Genomic DNA, 12,976 nt, shown 5'->3' on the forward strand with positions numbered 1-12,976 from the left:
GGACGCCAGACCCCGCCCTTCCTTTTTGACCCCTCCCACTTGGTGAAAATGGATGTGGTTTCAGCGAAATAGTGGGCGTGGCTCTAAGGTGGTGTGGTTAGCGTCTGAGATAAACGAGGGATGGAGGGAGAGGGAGAGAGGGATGGAGGGACAGCAGGCCCAGATCCTACACAACAATAGAAATATGTGTATTCTAGAAAGTTTAACAATCAGCAGATAAAGATATTCCAAACACCTGGTGTTAGCACTTCAATCATCCTGGCACCATGGTTGTTATGGTGTCAGGATGATTGAAGCGCATTATTTCTATTATTACATTGTAATATAAAATAAAATCATTCAACTCGCCATAATGCAGAATCAGTGGGAGCCCTGAGGATGTCACTAGCCACGTCGCCTGCCACCAGATGCCATCAGTTGTCCCCAGCGGAGTCCGTCTTTACATCAGGTGCCCCCAGCAGAGTCCCTCCTTACATGCAGCCTGTGTCCCACCAAATGCAGCCTTGCCTGTGTCCCACCAAATGCAGCCTTGCCTGTGTCCCACCAAATGCAGCCTTGCCTGTGTCACATCAAATGCAGCCTTGCCTGTGTCACATCAAATGCAGCCTTGCCTGTGTCACATCAAATGCAGCCTTACCTGTGTCACATCAAATGCAGCCTTGCATGTGTCACATCAAATACAGCCTTGCCTGTGTCTGACCAAATGCAGCCTTGCCTGTGTCACATCAAATGCAGCCTTGCCTGTGTCACATCAAATGCAGCCTTGCCTGTGTCACATCAAATGCAGCCTTGCATGTGTCACATCAAATGCAGCCTGGCCTGTGTCTGACCAAATGCAGCCTTGCCTGTGTCACATCAAATGCAGCCTTGCCTGTGTCCCACCAAATGCAGCCTGCCTGTGTCCCACTAAATGCAGCCTTGCCTGTGTCACATCAAATGCAGCCTTGCCTGTGTCACATCAAATGCAGTGAAATAGCAAAAAAGAAAAAATGACTCCTGCGCACAAGTGGATCACCATATGAATGATACGTCAACACAGGCCTTGCTGCCCTCAAGGATGGGGGATCCTAGTAGAAACCGAGAGAAAAGAGAAACAGGGCGCACCAGCCTTGTGCATTAACTTTTAAAATGATTATTAAATAAAAATGGTAAAAAGAAACAACTCACAAACAATTGGTAGAGGAGGCACAACGTGAAAGTGCACCGACAAATGTCGGTGCTATGGCATAGCTCTGATGAAGAAGGGATGTTCCCTTCGAAACGCGTTAGCTGATTGTGATGCCTGTGCGTTCCTCCACGACCTTTGGAAGGTATCGCTCATCCTAAGTCGCATGCCATTTGTCGGTGCACTTTCACGTTGTGCCTCCTTTACCAATTGCTTGTGAGTTGTTTCTTTTTACCATTTTTATTTAATAATCATTTTAAAAGTTAATGCACAAGGCTGATGCGCCCCTGTTTCTCTTTTTTCTCGGTCACATCAAATGCAGCCTTGCCTGTGTCCCACCAAATGCAGCCTTGCCTGTGTCCCACCAAATGCAGCCTTGCCTGTGTCCCACCAAATGCAGCCTTGCCTGTGTCCCATCAAATGCAACCTTGCCTGTGTCTCATCAAATGCAGCCTTGCCTGTGTCTCATCAAATGCAGCCTTGCCTGTGTCACATCAAACCCCCCCCTGTTCTCCATGGGAGCACAGCGGTACCTTGCTGTGTTGTCCTCTCCTGCGGTGTCTCCTTCAGTGGGCACTGGCAGCAGCGATGGCAAGTCCGCTCCTCATACTTCCGGTTTTCTCTCTCCTGGGTGCAATGGGAGAGAGAAAACAGGAAGTGACATCTAACTCAGATGTCAATCAAACCGCCTGGCTGTAGTAATAGATACTATGAGTGCCGGGCGGAACGTACTCTGCGCTTCGGAAAGTGCCACAAGGTGGGACTAAAGCCCGCAAATGAAGCACCGCATCTGCAATCTCATGATTGCATAGACATGGCACTTCCCATACTGCATTGTGTCCGGCGTCCGAACACAGTGCACTTAAGGACCTTTTTTTTGTATTTTTTTTTTTTTTTAAAGGGCCAGTTTTAATTTTTTTTTTTTTTTGTGACTGCCTGGAGGGGGGGGGGGGGGGGACGCCCCCTATGGACTGATAGGAACACTAGTGCTGGTGACTTGGGGATCCACAAGGAATTCCCTTAATTTGCAGAGATTTCCTCACTTCCTGTTTGGCTATGAGACAGGAAGTGAAGGGAAATCTTTACAATGGGACATAGATGGCGAAAAAGAATCTGACAGGGGTTATAACCCTCCCTTACTCTATCCAAAATGAAAAAAAAAAAAAAAAAAGTTTTGTCTATAGTACTACTTTGTTATTCAATTGTACATTAACTAAAATGCTTCTATATAGTAATATATACTGTCTAAATGTTCCTAGACCTGCAAATTTTTATAGTTTCTGGTGTGCTAAATATATATTTAATAATAGACTGGCTGTAGCAAGCACTTGCATAAGATATTATTCCTGTGCCATGGATCTAAATTTTCATCCCTTACTAAAACCACTCATTTCAATGTATCCAATGGCAAAAGCAACCTCCTCCTCTATACTGGCAACAGCAATGATTATGCTTGCTATTATAGCTAGCTTCAAAGCTCCACTTAACAGGAGAATGGGTAAAATTACTCACCTTTTATTTTGTAGCAGCATTTGAACTTTAGCAATCCAATGTGAGTAATTCCCCGCAGACATCAAAAGCCCATTAAAATGATTACATTCACTGTGTATGTTTACCCATAAAGTTTTCACACTGTCATAGTTATTATACAGATCTTTAAATATAACTAAAGGCAAAGCTTTTTTTTAGTTTTGGATAGAGTACAGAGGGATCAGAACATCTGGCAGGTCTTTATTACTTTCTGTGCCACGGTTAGGGAGATGTACTCATCTATCATGTTTACATGTTTACCATTATTACTGAAAGTAAAACAAAAACTTAAATTTTAGGTTGTCCTCAGAACAGTAATATAGGGGAAATCTTCCAATTTTCCACCCTTGTTCTGGTGACCCTGGTGAGGTTTCCTAAAGAAGAACTTTCATTTTATATATGTATATATATATATATATATATATATATATATATATATATATATATTTTACCATTCTGTCCCAGTGAGACAAAATACATGTAGTATCCCAGGTGCTTTCTAAACCCTAGCTATGAGATCTGACCTTGCCCCCCTTCTAGGGTTGCCACCTGTTCGGGATTCACCCGGACAGTTCGGGTTTTAAGTCATGTGTCCAGGTTTCAGGCAGACTGAAACCCGGACACATTATTCAGACCGGGCTTTGTCTCCCCAAGTAACCAAAATATTCACACTGTGGGCGGCTGTCTGGGGGCAGGTTCGGCATCACTGAGGGGGCAGCGCGATGATGTCAGCAAGAGCAATTGGGACACACCCACTATTCACCACGACACGCTATGCGCACCACATTATTATTCTACTTGGGGCACCCAAAGGTGTCCCAGGTCGCTAAAGTGTTCGGGTTTGGCTTGAAGAAAAGGTGGCAACCCTACCCCCTTCCCCTTCTGCTGCAGCTGATCTGACAACAGCTAGGACAGAGACGCAAGCTGCATAACAGCAGTTTGTCTTGGCTTTGAACACTTTCCCAAGACAAACAACAAGAGGTATGTAGAGGGTAACACCTCTCCCCCTCTGCACTCCTCTTGCCTTGCTTGTTTTAGAAAAATCATCTGAGCCAAGGCAAGCAGCTGTTATGCAACGCCCATCTACTTTCTAGCTGTTGTCAGATTGGCCGCGCCAGGGATCAGGCCAAACTTCATAGCTAAGGTTAGGAAGCACCTAGCAACATGTAACAAAGTCCCATAGGGGACAGAACATTAAAAAAATATATACTGATAGTTTTTCTTAAGCTGTAAGGACCAATCTTGCATCTGAACAATGATGTTTGATGTTTTAGAGTAGATCAACCTACATTAAATGCATTATCATATTTTGTGAACCAAGAACACAAAAATTAATTTGGACAACTTTTCGTACTTTTCATCTAGGTCAGACTGCTTTACACATTGCTATTGAAAGAAGACAATTTGAAATTGTGAAGTATCTCATTGCAAAGGGAGCCAAAATAAATGTACGAGCAAGTGGTCTTTTTTTTAACCCAGTGGATAAAAATAACGGGTTTTATTTTGGTAAGTGTCATTTTTTTTCTGTGGTAAAGCAAGTATTGGGAAGCAAATTTCACTATCTCATACACATCTCTTTAAATTCAATCCTTGTCAATAACGCATTATTACGTGTTTTTTAAATGGTCAGCCTGCTCACTGGAAGAGCCAAAATGAAGAAAAGTAAAAAAGATATCCCAAGCTGGTGCTGAGAGGGGACTGAAATAGTATGCTTGGTGGTAAGAGCACCTCCAGTAAAGACTGAAACCCAATACACAAGAGAACGTTATCATTTCTAGTCTCCATCTAAGCAGACAAGAATAGTTTTAGATTTGTACACAGTACAATAGAAAAACCCCTCAGATCGGTTGCATGCTTGATAAGCAATAGGGTATTCTCCAAAGGGACACCACTCCTCAGTAAGGGCTTGTTCACGCTTAACTACATTTCTAAGGCTTAACAAACGCTCCTATAAAGTTAGTGTTGGCGTTAGACTCACGTTAATGAACTTTAATATGGGTGTTAGATTGGCGTTTTACAAGCATTAATGACGAGCTAAAATAACTCCCCAAACGCCCTATGAGCAGTTATGAAGCATTTGATGAGCGTTAAAGCGTGTTAAAACCACCCCACAAATGCCTATTCCATTACATAAACTAATCCTAATGCCCCGCAACCGCACTGCAACTGCTTGTCTGTTTGCAAAGCGTTACCATAGACTGGAATGGGAGACATTGAAAGGCTTCAAATGCCTCCTGACTCGACATGAGGTTTCAATTTTGAAGCGATGCAATGCTAACGCTTCATGTTTTAATAGTGTGAACAGCACTGTGTACTGTCCATTGTATCATTTGCACAGGCGTTGGGCGTTTTTAATGTCTTTCAAATAGGAAAAATAAATAAGTGCGCTTGCAATAAAGTGACATGAATCAGTGATCATAAATCATGCGTGACAAAAAAATTATCAAAAAACGTGATTAAAGTTCATAAACTCCTTAGAAAGTATATGATAGACTCCATTCATAAACACAAAGAGCCAGCAAGTCCAGTGGGGAAGGGGCACACACAAGAGGGATATGTGAAGGGAACATCCAGGCTGAAGGTGAATCCAGATGACAGTGAAGATTATGCCCTTACCGGAACCGGTGGACCTCCTTTAGAGCAAGGTCAAACGCACAGGCAGATAGAGCCCTCTGCGGGGACAGATGGACTCCCACATCTGGATCCTCAGATGTCTGTGACTTTCCAGGGGCAAGCGAATCCGAGATGTCAATCAAGAGGGCTGTATCTTCCTGTGCGTTTGACCTTGCTCTAAAGGAGGTCCACCGGTTCCGGTAAGGGCATAATCTTCACTGTCATCTGGATTCACCTTCAGCCTGGATGTTCCCTTCACATACCCCCTTCACCTCTCCTCATATGCGGGTTAAGGTGGATGGAATCTGGATGTGTGCCCCTTCCCCACTGGATAATGAATGGACTCTATCATATACTTCCTGAGGAGTTTATGAACTTTAATCACGTTTTTTGATCATTTTTTTGTCACGCATGATTTATGATCACTGATTTATGTCACTTTATTGCAAGCGCACTTATTTATTTTTCCTAGTTTTCACTACATTGATATTTGTGGTTTTTGTTGCAGCTGCAGCTCTTTTTGTTTTTTTTTTGCTCTTTAGCACGGTTTTTCTTTTATTATTAATGTCTTTCAAATGCTTGCTTTTAATGCCAGTGTGAACTTACACCTAACATCCTCCAAGATAAACCCATTAAGATCTTTTCATAAGCCATAGATGTGTGATTGATATCATTGCTTCTAATGACCTTAAAACATCTGATTCTTCACTATCTCCTTCCTCCAAGTCTTAACATTTGTGGGTTCTACAAATGTGGTAAATTTAATTGTGTTTATATGTGCCTTTATGGAAAATAGAAAACATTCTTTCACAAATGAAAAAGGGGCGAGGGTTTCAGGTTAAGCAATCCATTAACGTCATATGTGATTTACTGTCTCGCTTGTTGCTGTGTTACACAATTCACATCCTCAAGGCAAGATTTGGCAATCATAAAGTGAATATTACTAACAACAATAAGGACCATCGTGTCCCACACCATTTTATGCAATACCACAATCCTAATAAATTTTCAATATGAAAACTTTATCTCCACATTGTCTTTTTGAAGAACTTGAGACCTACATACTTGTTCCCATATTGCCTTTCATTGTTCTTTTAACCTGAGTGTAGTTTAAGAGATATGATGGCAACAAAGTCTCATAGTTTTTCTGATACTTTGTTTCTTCCATGTTCTTTTTTGCTGTACTATAGAACACTATGAGGATGTGGCGACATCTAGTGGCCAGTTAAAACATTTTACACAGTCCCAATAGTACTTAAAAATCATTTTTTACATCATTCTTTGTAAAACAAAAATGCTCACATGATCTCCTTTATGATTTTTATTAGAGACATTTATTCCCTTTTTTTTATCACACACATACACTATACTATCAAAAGTATTGGGATGCCTGCCTTTACACGCACATAAACATAACCACTTGCTTACTGGGCACCCCCTTCCTGCCCAGGCTAATCTTCAGCTTTCAGCACTGTCACTCTTTGAATGACAATTACATGGTCATGCTACAATGTACCCATATGAAATGAGTTTACATAGTTTGATGTCAAATTTTGCAAACAGGTACTTTTGCTGATGAGGCTGCACTGATAGGCTGCACTGATGGGCACTGATAGGCTGCACTGATAAGGCAGCACTGATGGCCACTGATGAGGCGGCACTGATGAGGCTGCACTGATGAGGTGGCACTTATGAGCACTGATAGGCTGCACTGATAAGGCGGCACTGATGGCCACTTATGAGCACTGATAGGCGGCACTGAAGGGCACTGATAGGCAGCACTGAAGGGCATTGATGGGCACTGATAGGCACTGCTAGGTGACACTGATGGGCAGCACTGATGATGAGGCACAGATGGGCAGCACTGGTAGGTGGCACTGGTGGGCACTGCTTAGCAGTGCTGATATGCACTGGTAGGTGGCACTGGTGGGCACTGGTAGGTCCCGTTTACTCCAGACAGTAATCTGCTTTTTTTTTTCTCTTTACACTGTCAGCATGAGGGGCAAAAAAAGCCGATTACAGGCTCTGTTTACAACACGTGATCAGTTGTAATTGGCTGACAGCTGTTCACATGGTAAGGGGCCGGGATCAAACATACCCATAGACACATTCCTAAACCTTGTGGAGAGCCTTCCCACAAGAGTTATAGCTGTTATAGCTGCAAAGGGTGGGCCAACTCAATATTGAACCCTACGGACTAAGACTGGGATGCCATTAAAGTTCATATGAGTATAAAGGCAGACGTCTCAATACTTTTGGTAATATAGCGTATTTACATATCTTATATATGCATCCTCCTCCCTTTGTTCCAAAGCGATATACACCTATAAGGTTTCCATTACTGTTGCATTGCATTGCATTGTCATTGTTGTCTTCTATTATTTTCTTACCTTAACGTGTCCCTCCCCCTCGTATAATTATAAAAAATGCACAATTCCTTTAAAACACATGTTTGGGGGGATGCCTTAACCCTGGCTGTGGAGTGGTGCACATATACAATGTATACTAACTTTCTTTTTCCAAAGGAAAAAAATACCATTTACAGTAAATTGACAAAAATGTGTGGGGTATCCCAAAAAAATGCATGCCAGACATTTATCTTGGTGAGGACCTTGTATGGATTTAAAGATGAACCCTATGCAGAGGCAACAGAAAAAAAGGTGTGGGGTCCCCCCCAAAATCCACACAAGACCCTTATTCCAGCTTCCCCCTAAGTAAATAAACATACCACACGTGAAAAAATAAAGTTATTTAAAGAGAGAAAAAAAACATAAATGTCCTATGATGTAAATCAGTTGTCAAACACATCATCCAACATGGTAGATCCTCATCAATTGTGATAGGCTCTAATTGGCTATCACAGTGATCAATCACTGTGAGCCCGCCCCTGTGTTTACTTCCTCTTCTGAATGAGGAGAAAGATACATTGTATCTTCCTCTTCTTGCAGGAGATGAAATGTAAACAAACCAAAGTGTGTAAAAAGAAAAAAAAAAAAAATCTAATAAAAATTAAAGAATAAAAAATAAAGAAAAAAATAACAAGATCGAGATTTGCCAGAGTTAGTGTTAGGGTCAAGGTTGGGGTCAACGGTCACAGTCAGCATACTTTGGACAAAAAAATGCAAAATGCACACCATTGTTTCTGGGCTGTGCTATGGGTACAAAAAACAACTAACATACACATATGTGGTATCACTGCAATCTTCCGTCAGGAGCAGGAGAATTTATTTTGGGTTGTTCATTGGTGGTAAGTTATGATTAAAACAATATACAGCTAAATTTAAGAAAAAAAAAATTTTTTTTTTTTTACTATTTTGGGCAGACTTTCCTTTAATTATATAATTACTATTTACTTACTATTTACCATGAAAAAAAGTCCAATTTGTCCTGAAAAAAACAAAGTATAATCCACCTGGATACACTAATGCCCCGTACACAGGGTCGGATTTTCCGATAGAAAATGTCCGATTGGAGCGTGTTGTCGGAAATTCCGACCGTGTGTGGGCTCCATCGGACATTTTCCATCAGATTTTCCGACACACAAAGTTTGAGAGCAGGATATAAAATTTTCCGACAACAAAGTCCGATCGCGTCAATTCCGACCGTGTGTGGCCTGTTCCGATGCACAAAGTGCCACGCATGCTCAGAAGAAATTCCGACACAGAACAGCTCGGTCTGGTAAATTAAGCGTTCGCAATGGATACAGCACTTTCGTCATGCTGCAATGTTAAAGATGGTTTAATACAGCGCACTCTCTTCTTCTTTATAATGTGACAAGAATTAAGTAGTTTTGCTGCTCATATTCACACACACTTCTCACAAACTTTTTTCTTTTTTTTTCCTTGGGATTCCCTGAATATATTGTTATTTGCCACATCGTTCAAAAAATTTTTTTTTTGGATTTAAAGCCATTTTTCTTTTTGATTTTATGTTTGTATTTTTTCAAAGGCTGATCTTTGTTTAATGTTATTTTTAGTTATTTTTGTGTGTGTTTTGTGTGTCAAGTTACCACAACACCATTATTATCTTGTATTATTTAATCTCAAGGAGGTTGCTTGGTGTTGGTGTCCCTTGTTAATTTCACATTGTATTTTTGAAATGTACCTGAATCTTCACAAACAAACTGTCCTTTTTGAAGTAAAACACACATAGGCAAGTATAATTCAAACCAAAAATCCTTTATTAAGGGCTCAGAACCAAACAAAGAGGGAGGCAACGCTGGATAAACAAGAGAACTTAGCAAAACCTTGGACCCCCAGGGCAGACATCAATTCTTGATCATCAAAATTGGTGGCCTGAGGAGTCCATATGTAAGGGAGGGCAGTCTGGTCCAGAAGTCCCAGAGATCAGCAGATGACATCTGTGTCCCCAGGCTGTGGTACCACAAGAGGCTGCATCTTTTGGCCAACCAGACTGGATCCAGGGTCCTCACTTTCTGGTCTTCCTTCCACGCTTCATTCCGGGCTGTGGCTGTGCTGTTGGAGATGTGGCAGGAGGAGGAGTAGGACCTGGAGGAGGAGGGGGACTAGGAGGACCTGGAGGAGAAGGAGGAGGAGGAGGAGGACCTGCAGGAGGAGGAGCAGGACCATGTGTGAGTTCACAAAGGTGTGTATCAGATGTAATTTGGGCCCTCATCCCCTTATTAAGAGCCTCCAATATTAGCGACTCACACATGAGTTGTTGTCCCTCCTCCATCCTCTGCATTTTAGAGGCAATGATGGCAGCGAAGTCATCCTCCACGGTGTGTGGTGCTCCCAGGGCCTCTGTAGCCCTCCAAAAGAGGCCTATGGCAGCCTCCTCTAGGGCACTCCTCCTCCTGCCACTTTCTCTTTCCAGGTGTAGGGGAGGGACCGGCATATCAGGCAGCCGGCTCGGCCCAGCCACCTCCTGGCTGAGACTTCCCTGTGTATGAAAAAGGGACATGGTTTTAGTTTTTGCATCATCAATCACAATCATAAATTAGAACTCCAAACTAACATCTAGTTAACATCATTGATTGGACAAGCAGAAATATTTAGAGGAATGCTATACCTGGCTCAATCTGGGCTCCTCCACATGTTGCTGCCTGGAAGGCCCTGGTTGGGCGTCAGAAGCCTCAGCTGGAGGGGAAGGAAGCGTGGAAGGAAGACTGGAGAGGGATGACCTGGGTTCAGTCTGGCCTGCCAGAAAATGCAGCCTGTCATAGTACCACATCCTGGGGACATAAATGTCATCTGCTGCTCCGGATCTCTGCGAATCCTGGACTTTCTGGCGCTCCCTTACATATGTGCTCCTCAGGCCACCAATTAAGATCTTCAAATATGTGATGTCTGCCGTGGGGATCACCTGCTTCACAATTTCCAACAATTGATCCAGCGCTGCCTTCCTCTTTGTTTGGTTCCTGTAATGTGGGTGGTTGATCTCCCACAGACAAGGCAGCTCCCTGAACATGTCAATGAAGATTGCCATGAAGTCTGTATCATTCAAGATATCCATTTTCACTGCAAGACACAACACAAGACAAACCCTAATGTCACGACAAACTCTACTAATCTTGTTACAATATAGGCCTCAATGTAGAAGCAGTATAGGCACAAGTATGTCTCTTACCTTCGTTCTGACGATCGGCGCCTCCAATGCTCCTTCCTCTGCTCACAGATCGTACGTAATACGCACGTGTGGTACGCTTTATACACACTGCGCATGCGTGTAACTCCGCCCGCCCCTGACGTTCTTTCTAGTCTATTCCCCGCCCCTTTTCGTTCTGCGCAGTGGGGGAAGAGCACATGGAGGATACACAGCAGGTGCGTGCTAATTACAGGAACGAGGAGGAGGAGGAGGAGGAAAGCCCGGATCCAGACACGTCCCGATCCAGAAGGAGAAGATTTAAGGCCACAAATATGTCCTTTGGGGAGATGTTGGAGATGGTGGACATCCTGAAGAAGGCCGACTATGATGGAAAGTATGGGCCTTACCCCAACCCCAATATCAGAAAAGCCAAGATAATTGCGAAAGTGGTCAAAAGTCTGCACCGGAATTTCGGGGTACGACGATCGAAAGATCAGCTCAGGAAGCGGTGGTCGGACCTGAAATTAAGAGAGCCCGAGCAGTACAGAAAGATCCGGAGAGTGCTGCAAAAAAGTAAGTAGTTCTGCTGTGTTCCTATTCTTTTTGTCTTTATTACGTTCGTGCTGCTCCATATGCTTTTCTTAATTGTTGTACAGTTTAAAATGTCAATTTTAATGTTCATGGGCCCATTATTCGTTCGTATCAAACATTTTTTTTTCGGCCTCTAAAACACCATTGTTTAGGCCATATGCATTTTCCTACATTTTTTAGGGCTTACTTGGATGCAAAATCTTTGGTTGTGTAGATGGCTTTGTTACTAGAATAAATAATGATATTTGAAGCGCTTCACAATGTGCATGAAAATGAATATATAAGAATAAATATAAATAGTCAAATAAATCCAGCGGTGAGTAAAAATTCCTATAAAATCCAGCAATCAAAATAGTGTAAAATTATAAAAAATTAGTGACACCAAATGTGTAAAAAATTCACATAAAAAATCCACATAAAAATAAATATATAGGGATGTATTCAGAAGGTTCAATTATACAGGTGTAGAATCCTGATTGGTATAGAGCTTTTGATCACTAGCAAAGCTGTTTAAAAACACTTGCTTAATTAAGGTGCTCATTGATAGTACCAATGTGTTTTTTGCTTCTATTCACAACCAATGTGAGAATCATAAACAGGCAGATAAGAGAAAAAAACAATCATTGTGCAATAGTTAGGATACCAAGGTACACAGGTAAACTTCAATCCACTCACGTGTGCCTTATAATGATAAGGCATATGCAGGTTTTACTATAGCAGTCAGCCGCCTTAGACAGGAGCAGATTCAGTGCAGTACACTGTGTGAAACTGCTGATCTGCACAGAGCTTCCTTGGCTCCTCCCACGCGTTACATCACAGTCACGTGACTTTTTCAAGGATCATCCTTGAAAAAGTCACGTGACTGTGATGTAACGCGTGGGAGGAGCCAAGGAAGCTCTGTGCAGATCAGCAGTTTCACACAGTGTACTGCACTGAATCTGCTCCTGTCTAAGGCGGCTGACTGCTATAGTAAAACCTGCATATGCCTTATCATTATAAGGCAAACGTGAGTGGATTGAAGTTTGCCTGTGTACCTTGGTATCCTAACTATTGCACAATGATTGTTTTTTTCTCTTATCTGCCTGTTTATGATTCTCACATTGGTTGTGAATAGAAGCAAAAAACACATTGGTACTATCAATGAGCACCTTAATTAAGCAAGTGTTTTTAAACAGCTTTGCTAGTGATCAAAAGCTCTATACCAATCAGGATTCTACACCTGTATAATTGAACCTTCTGAATACATCCCTATATATTTATTTTTATGTGGATTTTTTATGTGAATTTTTTACACATTTGGTGTCACTCATTTTTTATAATTTTACACTATTTTGATTGCTGGATTTTATAGGAATTTTTACTCACCGCTGGATTTATTTGACTATTTATATTTATTCTTATATATTCATTTTCATGCACATTGTGAAGCGCTTCAAATATCATTATTTATTCTTTTTAAGTGACTCTGAAAACACTCTCTTTTGATAGCAGCCTCACTTGGTTTTATGTGTAATTATCAGCTATTTAGCA

The 12,976-nt window shown here is 41.9% G+C and overlaps 1 protein-coding gene across 2 annotated transcripts in view; it reads left to right on the top strand.

Annotated features, from left to right (window-relative positions):
- Positions 1-12,976, top strand: part of LOC141129114 (transient receptor potential cation channel subfamily V member 3-like) — a 103,060-nt gene that overhangs the window by 23,823 nt on the left and 66,261 nt on the right. For both annotated transcript variants that reach the window (XM_073616917.1, XM_073616918.1), the window contains exon 5: positions 4,061-4,201. In XM_073616917.1, coding sequence (XP_073473018.1) covers positions 4,061-4,201 — 141 coding nt within the window. The remainder of the gene's footprint in view (positions 1-4,060; positions 4,202-12,976) is intronic.

This window comes from Aquarana catesbeiana, linkage group LG02 (assembly GCF_042186555.1).
Source record: "Aquarana catesbeiana isolate 2022-GZ linkage group LG02, ASM4218655v1, whole genome shotgun sequence".
NCBI lineage: Eukaryota > Metazoa > Chordata > Amphibia > Anura > Ranidae > Aquarana > Aquarana catesbeiana.